General features: G+C 58.5%; 1 protein-coding gene across 1 annotated transcript; it reads right to left on the bottom strand.

Moving 5' to 3' along the window:
* Nucleotides 1–1,103: 1,103 nt before the first annotated feature.
* On the bottom strand, nucleotides 1,104–4,094 carry LOC138090672 (double homeobox protein 4C-like). The gene is made up of 5 exons (XM_068986365.1): nucleotides 4,067–4,094; nucleotides 3,616–3,755; nucleotides 3,358–3,499; nucleotides 2,581–2,677; nucleotides 1,104–2,220 (listed from the first exon to the last, which is right to left on the bottom strand). Exons 1-5 carry the CDS (start codon nucleotides 4,092–4,094, stop codon nucleotides 1,104–1,106), a joined length of 1,524 nt encoding a protein of 507 aa, XP_068842466.1.
* Between the last annotated feature and the right edge of the window lie 5,803 nt (nucleotides 4,095–9,897).

Here is a 9,897-nt window from a genome sequence, read left to right as displayed (position 1 = left end):
AGTGAGTTGAAGAGAAATGGACAAACTGCAACAGCACACACCCCAACCGTCTTGGGCAGTGTATTCTTTGGACACTCAGGTTTCTAAACCCACCACGGGGGTTCACATGGGAACAGGCAGGGGTTCGTATGGACTTCAAAACCATTGGGTCGGTGAATTCAGGAACGGGTTTGCAGGTAAACAACGTCTGTATGTCTGCGGGTGACGGGAGGATGCTGGTGGCAGGGCGAGCTCAGTCACCCCATACTGGGAGGAGGGGTCAGAGAGAGACATGGAGGGGACTGGCCTTTGCTGGTATGCCGGGCATGTATGTACACGTGGACATGGTCGAGTCTGGTCAAGAAAGCGGTTGTGTGGCTAGGTCCCTCTTGCTGGCTCAGAGGCTCTGACCTCCGGACACCCGCCCAGAGCAGGCACCTTGAAACCGAGGGCAACGTGTCTCTGATCCAGCATTTTAAGGATACCTGCAGGGTTTCCTGGGGGCTTGACGCTGAGTCCCAGGTGCGGGCTCTGCCCCCCTCCCCTCCCCCGACCCCCTCTCCCTCCCACTGTACCCAACTCTCCCTGCCTCCTACCCTCCCTCTCTCTCCCTCTCTCCCTTCACCCCCACTCTCTCCCTTCACCCCCACCCACTCCCGCCACCCACTCGGCCCCTCCTACCTTGCATCTCCCAACCTTTCCACCTTTTCACTCCCCTCTTTCCCGCTCTCCCTCCCTCTGCTGCTCCTGGCATAGGGAAGGAGTTCTCCTGAGTGGACTGCTGGAAGGACGGGGCCAGAAGACAGAAGAGCCAGACCCAAAGCACCTGTGCGGGCATGGGGTTTCTCTCTTGTGTCCACGGAATGTTCCCTCTGAGGCAGCCTCTCAGTCACTGCCATGCAGGAATTACTTGAGGCTTCAAGTAGGGTGCTCCTGTTTGGGGGTGGGGCCCAGCTTCCCAAAGATCCAGCTCTTGGGTTTGTCCCGAGTTTTTGGTAGACATCCTGTCGGTATTCTCTCCTCTTCCCACACACAAAACTGCCCCCCTCCCCTTCCCCGAGCATCCCAGGCAAGGAGACCTGAACGTGGATATGGGGAGAAGGTGCCCCTCCCTTCCTCTCCCTCTAAGCCCGAGGACCTGGGGAGCCTGACAGAATGTCGAGGAGGGCCCGGTAATCCTCGTGACTAAGGCATGCTTCTAGGATGGCCTCAACTCCCTCGTCCCCCGCAGGGGCCCCCGGAGGAGACCAGGGAGTGTCCCACGTGGCTGTGGCAGCCAAGATTTCCTCTAGGAAGCTGGGTGATCCGGGGAAGGCTGGTTGGGCCCCTGCGATGACAGAAGAGGACCCCAGAACAGCACCCAGGGAGCCCGGGATGCCCAGGGAAGCCAGGAACTCGTCTTGAAGTCTCGGTGAGCCTTGGAGGGCGAGGTGTGCCCATTTATCAGCACAGGGCCCGAGAGAAGGCCCCGGGGTGGCGCGGATTCTGGTGGCAGCCAAGATTTCCTCTAAGAGGCTGGGTGCACCAGCAAAAGCTGGTTGTTGCCCTGCGACTGCAGAAGCCCCCGGGGAAGGCCCCAGTGATTCGGGGATGCTCGTTGCCCCCAAGAGCTTGTCTAGGAGGCTGGGTGCGCCTGGGAGGGCAGGGTCCACCCCTTGGTCGGCAGCGGCCCTCGGGAAAGGCCCTGGCAAAGACAGAACGCTCATGTCGGCCATGAGCTCATCTAGGAGGCTTGTCGGGCTTGGAAGGCTGCGGGGCTGGGTCTGTGGCTCTAGCGGAGGGGCCGTGCCTTTACCGTAGGATGATTCCGGCCATCGCGGGATGTGTGCCTCTGGCTGTCCAGGCGGCAGGATGGCCCCTTGCCCAGGCTGCCGGGAGGCCAAGATGGCAGGGAAGCCTGCAGCCCAGGGAACTGCTACCTGGTGAAGAGGTGGTGGCTTCTCATATGGCGGGAGAGCCACCGGGCTGGGCTGGACCATGAAGATCATCAACAGCTGGCCCACACAGACCCCAGAGGCAGTCCCGGACACACAGAATGTGGGGGCCCCAAAAGGAGCAGCTGCAGCCGCCGAGGGTGGCATGCTCTCCTGTGGCGGGTAGGGGCGAAAGGGAGGAGAGGTGCTCTGGGCAGTGGGTGGGGCCCTTCGGTCCTCTGGAGCAGAAGTAGTTGTGGCTGCTGCGCTGCCTGGCCCCTGCTGGGCCCTGCTGGTGGTGTTGAGCTCTTCGGTTTTGAAACCATATCTAGGGGAGCAAAAGGCAGACAGGCACATCAGAAGTCGTGACTGGCCAGATCACCGTGCTGGCGCCTCTGCGGCGCCCATTTGAAAGCCCGCCTGGCCGCCCGGTCTCTTGTCTGTCAGGCCCAGGGCAGCTCCTGCAGGGCCGTTTTCTGCAAAAGAATCCCTTGGCCCTGGGAAACGAGGGGGTGCCTGCACGGTCACAAGTGTCCCCAAACCCTTCACTCAGCCCACCGACTTTCAGCCCCCTCCCCTCAAACCCCAGCCCCATCCCCAGCCCAAGCCTACTTGTATCCAGCTCCAAACGCTCGGCCGGGCTGAACACTCCTGACTCCTGGGCCCATGCGCTGGCTGGAGAACTTACCTGGATTCGAGGTTCTGGGATTCCCGTCTGACGAGCCAGTTCTTCCCTGGCGGCAATCCCCGGGAAGCGATCTCTTGTGAAGGCTTGCACATGGATCCTTGTTTGAGAAAGAGAGATTACTGCCCTCTTTCTCCGGGCCTCTCTGGCCGAGTCTCGTACCAAAGAAAGAACACACCGAGAGGAGAGGACGTTACGGCCGATGGAACGGTCACAGCACAGACACCCTAGACAGTGTGCAGGGGAGGGAGAGTCCCGCACACCTGAGTCACCACAGGTGGCTCTGCAGCCAGGGCAGGTCTCTAAGGAATACAGCCACAGATGGATCGGGTGCCTGCATCCATCGTGGATGCGTGCGTGCGTGTGTGTGTGTGCGCGCACACACACTCCACACACGTGCGTGTCCCTGTGTGTCTCTTTCCTCCTCCGCCCTTGCTGCCGAGTGCCCTGAAGCATGCCCCTCGGCCAAGGTTGCTTGGGCAGCGGGAGCCTAAAGTTCCCGACGGGGGCTGAGGAGGGTGTGCAAAGGGGGACACAGTGCTGCCCGCCCTCGCCAACTGGGGGCATTGTGCCCCCTATCTGGGACAGTGATGGGGGCGGCAGCAACCAGATAGCCCTGTTTCCTCCTCTTACCCATGACACCCCCCGCCACCCCCCACCCCCTTGGTTTTCCTGGGCCTCCCATGGCCATCCATCAGCAGAGAGAACTCTCTGGCAAGATGGGGATTGTTCGGGACCCCCTCTAGGGGACTTGCTTTTGGAGAACTCTAGCTAAGTTACCTGGAGGGGAAGACTGAGGTCGAGGAGAGGGTGTCAGTGGCGTGGGCGTGGACGTTGGCCCCGCTTCCCCTTCTTGGTGCACATATTCAGATGGCGATCGGCTCTGCTTTAACTGTCTTGTACGTTGGTTTTGAAACCAGACCTAGGGGCAAACAGAGAGAATTCCTTCTCAGGAGAAAGGCTGCCAGGTGCTTTCAGCTGACTCGGATCAGCATGGAGAGCCTGAAAGGGAGAACGGGGGCAGTGACGGGGGCCTACCTGAACTCTGCTTTGGGCAATGCCAAGCTCCTGGGCCAGCCGTTCTCTGGTCGCTATCCCAGGGTAGGGTTTCTCTTGAAAGAGCGCTTGCAGGGTGTCCTTCTGGCTCAGCTTCAGAACGAGCCTCCTCCTTGGAGATCCTGTGGTGATGGGCCCAGTGGAAGAAGAGCAGAAAGGGCAAAGTCTCAGAGCACATGGGGGAGGACTGGACGGAGGAGCCCAAGCGTGCTCCCCGCCCAGGGGACTTGCCCCTGTGCCTGAGCAAAGCTGGGAGCCTGCGGACGGGTGTGCATTTGGAAGTCACTTGGCTACACCCCTATGCCAGGCTGAGAGGCAAGGACGGTGGGGACATTCCCCACCCCCACCCCATGCCAGAATGCAAGAAACACCAGCAGGCAGGAAGGAAACCAAACCCAGCCCCAAAACAAAGGCAGCAAGAAATCCCACTCACCGAAGACCACCACAGTATTCCGCCGCATGTTTCCACGTGACTGGGGGAGATGCCGGGGAGATGTCTCAATGGGGCTGCTCCCAGATTTCCCTCCATCACGTTGCTAGTGGGAGGGAACCTGGCCTTCCGGGGCTGACATGAGCAAGGGCCATGTTTGCCGTCACTAGTGGAAAAGGAAAGGGAAGGAAGCTGAAGCAAAGCCCAATGCCTGAGGGAAGGCAGAAGGCACTAGGCCACTGGGGAAAGGAAGCCACTGAAGGCAACAAAGCCACAGAGCTCCAGGAAACCCATTCCCAATGGAGGATGTGAGGATAAAGGGCCTCATCCCAGCACAGCATCCCCTCCCGAACCCCTCCAGGCCCCACATCCTGCACCCTGCACCCCACCCACTGACACAACACCATCCTCCCAGAAAAGAGAACGGAAAAGCCATATGTGTGCCAAAGCAGTAAGATGAACGAACAATGCCCTCTTTGGGCACACCTGACCCCTGGGAAACATGGGCCCGGCCGATCGGTCCCCGCCATTCTTGGTGGTGGGTGGACAAGTTTGCCAAGAACCCTTGGCCAGGCGATCCGCAAGTCCCTTGAGATGTGATCCTACCCCAGGGACCGAGGGCAAACGTACCGCTTGAGGTGATGGAGGACCTGCAGGAAGCCATGGTGGGAGAGCCACACAGACGCTGAAGACTGCTGGCCTAGTGGGCCAGGACCCAGCAGCTCAGGACTTTGGAGAGCGGGAGGAGGCTCCGCCCCCATTTACGTAAATAGGGTTCCGGTGCATAAATGAAGGGGACGCCCCTGGCCTCTTTCCAAGCAGAGACCCTGGACCGAGTCTGGTGGAGAGAGTGGGCTTTCCTGGGCGGGCACGATCCGTGCCCCAGACCGCCAAGGTCCCCGTTGGGGTGGGCGGGCAGTTCGGGGGTTTTGGTTTGTGGCCCTCCCGTGCAGCAGGGAGTGGGATCAACCCCGGTCTCAGGGACCCTCAACAGTGCCAAGAGAGCTAACTGCCCGGGAACGCCCCTAGGTCCCTGTGAAGTGGCAGCCCACGCCCCCTTTCCCAGCCTGCCTTGCCTTCCGAACTGCTCTGGGGTTTCCCGCCTTTTCACATTCCACAAGTCCCTTGGCCTCAATTGCCCCCCGCCGGCTCCTCGGAGGCATTCTGGGACACTGGACGCTCTCTCCAGCGCCTCCACCTAGATCCCTCGCTGTCCTTGCCTCTGTTTCCCATGCCCCTCCCAAACTTCTCCTTGCCCTCTTGGTGTCCTTTCCCTACAGCAGTCCCAGACCACCACCCCCGAAGGCTTTGAGTTGCCTGGAACTCAAGGCCCTGGCCAGAGACCTGAAGGGCCAGCGTCTGGAACGGCAGCTGTCGCCATTTGGGGCTTTTTTCATGTGGAGCCTGAGGCCCACGCCTCCCCAGGCAACCCCCCAGCATAAGTACCCTGGAGATCCCTGCCAAAGGGGACAGTGTACCCCCTACTGTTTCGAGGGATGTTCCCCTAAGCCAAGGAAGGAAGCATGGACATTCTGGACAGAGCAAAGCCCTGACCTGTGCCAACAATGGGACGTGAAAGAGAGTGTGCTTTCTCAGAGAGATAGAGCACAGCGAGCAGGAGGAGGAGGACAAGGAGGAGGATGAGGAAGGAATCAAGAGGCCAGAGCAGACAAAGAAGGAAGAAGGCTGGGTGAAACAACATGGGGGATGGACGATGAGAGGCACTTCTCTTTTCGCTGTGAACAAGGTGAAAAGAGTGAGTTGAAGAGAAATGGACAAACACAACAGCACACACCCCAACCGTCTTGAGCAGTGTATTCTTTGGACACCCAGGTTTCTAAACCTACCATGGGGGTTCACATGGGAACAGGCAGGGGTTCGTACAGACTTCAAAACCATTGGGTCCATGAATTCAGGAACTGGTTTGCAAGTAAAGACCGTCTGTATGTCTGCGGGTGACGGGAGGATGCTGGTGGCAGGACTCCTCAGTCACCCCATACTGGGAGGGTCAGAGAGAGACACGGAGATGACTGGCCATTCCTGATATACCAGGCATCGGTGTACACATGGACATGGTTGAGTCTGGTCGAGACAGCAGTTGTGTGGGTAGTAGGTCCCTACTGGTGGCTCAGAGGCTCTGACTTCCAAACACCAGGCCAGAGCAGGCACCTTGAAACCGAGGACAACGTGTCTCTGACACAGCATTTTAGGGATACCTGCAGGGTTTGCCTGGTGCTTGACACTGAGTCCCAGGCGTGGGCTCCGCCCCCTTCCCCTCCCCCCGCCACTGTACCCAACTCTCCCTGCCTCCCACCCTCTCTCTCCCTCTCTCCCTTCACCCCCACTCTCTCCCTTCGCCCCCACCCACTCCCACCTTGCATCTTCCAACCTTTCCACCTTTTCACTCCCCTCTCTCCCACTTCCCCTCCCTCTGCTGCCCCTGGCATAGGGAAGAGTTCTCCTGGGTGGACTGCTGGAAGGATGGGACCAGAAGACAGAAGAGCCAGACCCAAAGCACCTGTGTGGGGCATGAGGTTTCTCTCTTGTGTCCATGGAATGTTCCCTCTGAGGCAACCTCTTGGTCACTGCCATGCAGGAATTACTTGAGGCTTCAAGTAGGGTGTTCCTGTTTGGGGGTGGGGCCCAGCTTCCCAAAGGTCCAGCTCTCGGGTTTGTCCCCAGAGTTGTTGGTAGACATCCCGTCGGTATTCTCTCTTCTTCCCACACACAAAACCGCCCCCCTCCCCTTCCCCGAGCATCCCAGGCAAGGAGACCTGAACGTGGATGGGGGAGAAGGTGCCCCTCCCTTCCTCTCCCTCTAAGCCCAAGGACCTGGGGAGCCTGGCAGCATGTCGAGGAGGGCCTAGTAGTCCTCCTCACTGAGAGGTGCTTCCAGGATGGCCTCAACTCCCTCGTCCCCCTCAGGGGCCAACAGAGAAGACCAGGGCGTGTCCGGGATTTCCTCTAGGAGGCTGGGTGGGCCCCTGTGACGACAGGAGAGGACCCCGGAAAAGGATCTGGTGAGCCCGGGATGCCCGGGGCAGCCAGGAGCTCGTCTTGGAGTCTTGGTGAGCCTGGGAGGGTGAGGTGTGCCCATTCATCAGCACAGGGCCCCAGGGAAGGCCCCAGGGTGGCGCGGATGCCAGTGGCAGCCAAGATTTCCTCTAAGAGTCTGGGTGTGCTAGCGAGAGCTGGTTGTTGCGCTGCAACTGCTGAGGCCCCCAGGGAAAGCTCTGGAGAGGCTGGCATGCCCATGGCTGCCAAGAGTTCATGTAGGAGGCTGGATGTGCTTGGGAGGGCAGGGTCCACCCCTTGGTCGGCAGCGGCTCCCGGGGAAGGCACCTTCATGTCCGTGATGCCCGTGTCAGCCATGAGCTCGTCTAGGAGGCTGGGTGCACCTGGGAGGGCAGGGTCCACGCCTTGGATGGCAGCGGCTCCTGGGAAAGCGCCTCGTGTCTGGGACACCCGTGGCTGCCAAGAGCTCTTCTGGGAGGCTGGGTGTGCTTGGGAAGGTAGGGTTCACCCCTTGGTTGGCAGCGGCTCCCGGGGAAGGCACCTTCATGTCCGGGATGCCTGAAGCAGCCAAGAGCTCGTCTAGGAGGCTGGGTGTGCCTGGGAGGGCAGGGTCCACCCCTTGGACGGCATTGGCCCCTGGCATCGGCCCGTGGCCACCAAGAGCTCATCTAGGAGGCTCGTCGAGCTTGGATGGCTGCGGGGCCGGAGCAGTGGCTTCTGCAGAGGGGCCGTGCCTTTACTGTACGTTGATTCCAGAGAGCTCGGTATGAAGACCCTCACAGTTCACATGGAGACTGGCCTTTCTGAGGCAACACGAGCGGGTCCCAAGAGGTCCCCGTTGTAACTCGAGTGGGACCCCTATTTCCTTGCCCCAACTTGAGTAAAACCAGGAGATTCTCCCCTCAATGCGAGAGGAGGCCTCTTTCCCCTGCGGTGTCTTGAGAGAAATCCCACCTTCCCTCTTGAGCCTTGAAAGGGTTCTTGACACCCTTGAGGCAACACAAGAAGTTCCCCAACATACCCGTCTCCACTCGAGAGGAACACCAAAGGTCCCGCCACAACTCAAGAAGAGCTCCGGTTTTCCCTCCTCATCTTGAGATGCTGGTCCATTTCCCTGCTTCGTCGGAAAAGGAATCCCGGCGTTCCTGTTGCAACTCAAGAGGAGGCGGTCTCAACTTGAACCTTGTGAGGCATCCAGGGGTCGTGCCACAATTCCAAAAGACCCCGATGTCCCAATCCACTCCAGATACACCTGACTCCCCTGCACTGACTCAACGGTCATCCCGAGGATTGACTCAGAACACGATGGCAGGTGTGACCACCCTGTGGCACCTAGAAAGAATGCCACAGATCCATATATCAACTCGTCAAGAAGCCTGACACTACTATTACAACTCGAGAGGAAAGCGGACTTGCATGTCTCCACACAATACGAGGACTGAGTCCCTTGTTGAAACTCCATAGGAACACCAAGATCCCTGTCAGTACAGGACAGGAATCCTGAGGTTCTGGCCTCAACTCCAGGTGAGGACCTAGAACCCATACTGACTGGAGAGGAATCCAGAGAGGCCCCTCGCAACTCACACGGAAACTGGACTTTTCTGAAGCAACATGAGTGGGTCCCTGAAGTCCCTGTTGTAACTCGAGAAAAACCCTAAGTTTCCTGCCACAACTCGAGAAAAACGAGGCGATTGTTCCCTCAATGCGAGATGAGGCCCTTTTCGGCTGCAGCATCTCGAGAGAAATCCACCTTCTCTCTTAAGCCTTGAAAGGGTCCTTGAAACCCTTGATGTAAGTCAAGAAGTCTCCAACATAACAGTCTGCACTCGAGAGGAACACCGAGGGTCCCACCACAACTCAAGAAGAGCCCCGGTTTTCCCTCCTCATCTCGAGAGGAGGGTCCATTTCCCTGCTTCATTGGGAAAGGAATCCCGGCATTCCCGTCCCACCTCAAGATTAGGCGATCTCCAATAGAAAGTCGAGCAGAACACCAAGGGTTGTGCCACAATTCCAAAAGACCCCGATGTCCCAGTCCACTCCAGATATACCTGATTCCCCTGCACAGACTCGACTTTCACCCCGAGATATGACTCAAAACACGATGGCACGTGTGACAGCCCTGTGGCCCCTTGAGAGACAGCCACAGACTTCTATGTCAACTCGACAGGAAGCCTGACACTACTGTTATAGCTTGAGAGGAAAGAGGACTTGCATGTCTCCACAGAAGACCAGGCCTGACTCCCCTGTGGAAACTCTCTAAGAACCATGAGATCCATGTCAGCACTGGAGAGGAACACTTATGTTACGGCCTGAGATCCAGATGAGGACCTAGGACCTGGCACCGACTGGAGAGGTGCCCCGATAGGCCCCGCAGAATTGGCATGGAGAGTGGACTTTCCTTAGGCAACACAAGCGGGTCCCTGAGGTCCCCATCTTAACTCAAGTGTAACCCTGAGTTTCCTGTGGCAACTCGAGAAAAACCAGGAGATTCTCCCCTCAACGCAAGATGAGGCCCTTTTCTGCTGCAGCGTCTCAAGAGAAATCCCACCTTCCCTCTTGCGGCTTGAAAGGGTCCTTGACATCCTTGATGCAACTCAAGAAGTTCCCCGACATTAACGTCTCTACTCGAGAGGAACATCGAGGGTCCTGCCACAATTCAAGAAGAGTCCTGTTTTTGCCTTCTCATCTTGAGTTGAGGGTCCATTTCCCTGCTTCGTTGGGAAAGGAATGATGGCTTTCCCATCACATCTCAAGAGCAGATGGTCTCAACTTGAAAGTTGAGAGGAACTCCAGGGGTCCTGCCACCATTGCAAAAGACC

This window comes from Capricornis sumatraensis, chromosome 14 (assembly GCF_032405125.1).
Source record: "Capricornis sumatraensis isolate serow.1 chromosome 14, serow.2, whole genome shotgun sequence".
NCBI classification, from domain to species: domain Eukaryota; kingdom Metazoa; phylum Chordata; class Mammalia; order Artiodactyla; family Bovidae; genus Capricornis; species Capricornis sumatraensis.
The sequence above is the reverse complement of the archived record's forward strand: the minus strand, read 5'-3'. Positions and strand labels throughout refer to the sequence as shown.

Bases quoted from the DNA above. Each gene is read 5' to 3' on its own strand.
- LOC138090672 (XM_068986365.1), bottom strand. From the start codon at position 4,094: ATGCGGCGGAATACTGTGGTGGTCTTCG. The intron at 3,756-4,066 runs GTGAGTGGGATT...CCATCACCACAG, and splicing joins GAATACTGTGGTGGTCTTCG to GATCTCCAAGGAGGAGGCTC. The intron at 2,221-2,580 runs GTAAGTTCTCCA...TTGCTCCCCTAG, and splicing joins TCCCAGAACCTCGAATCCAG to ATATGGTTTCAAAACCGAAG.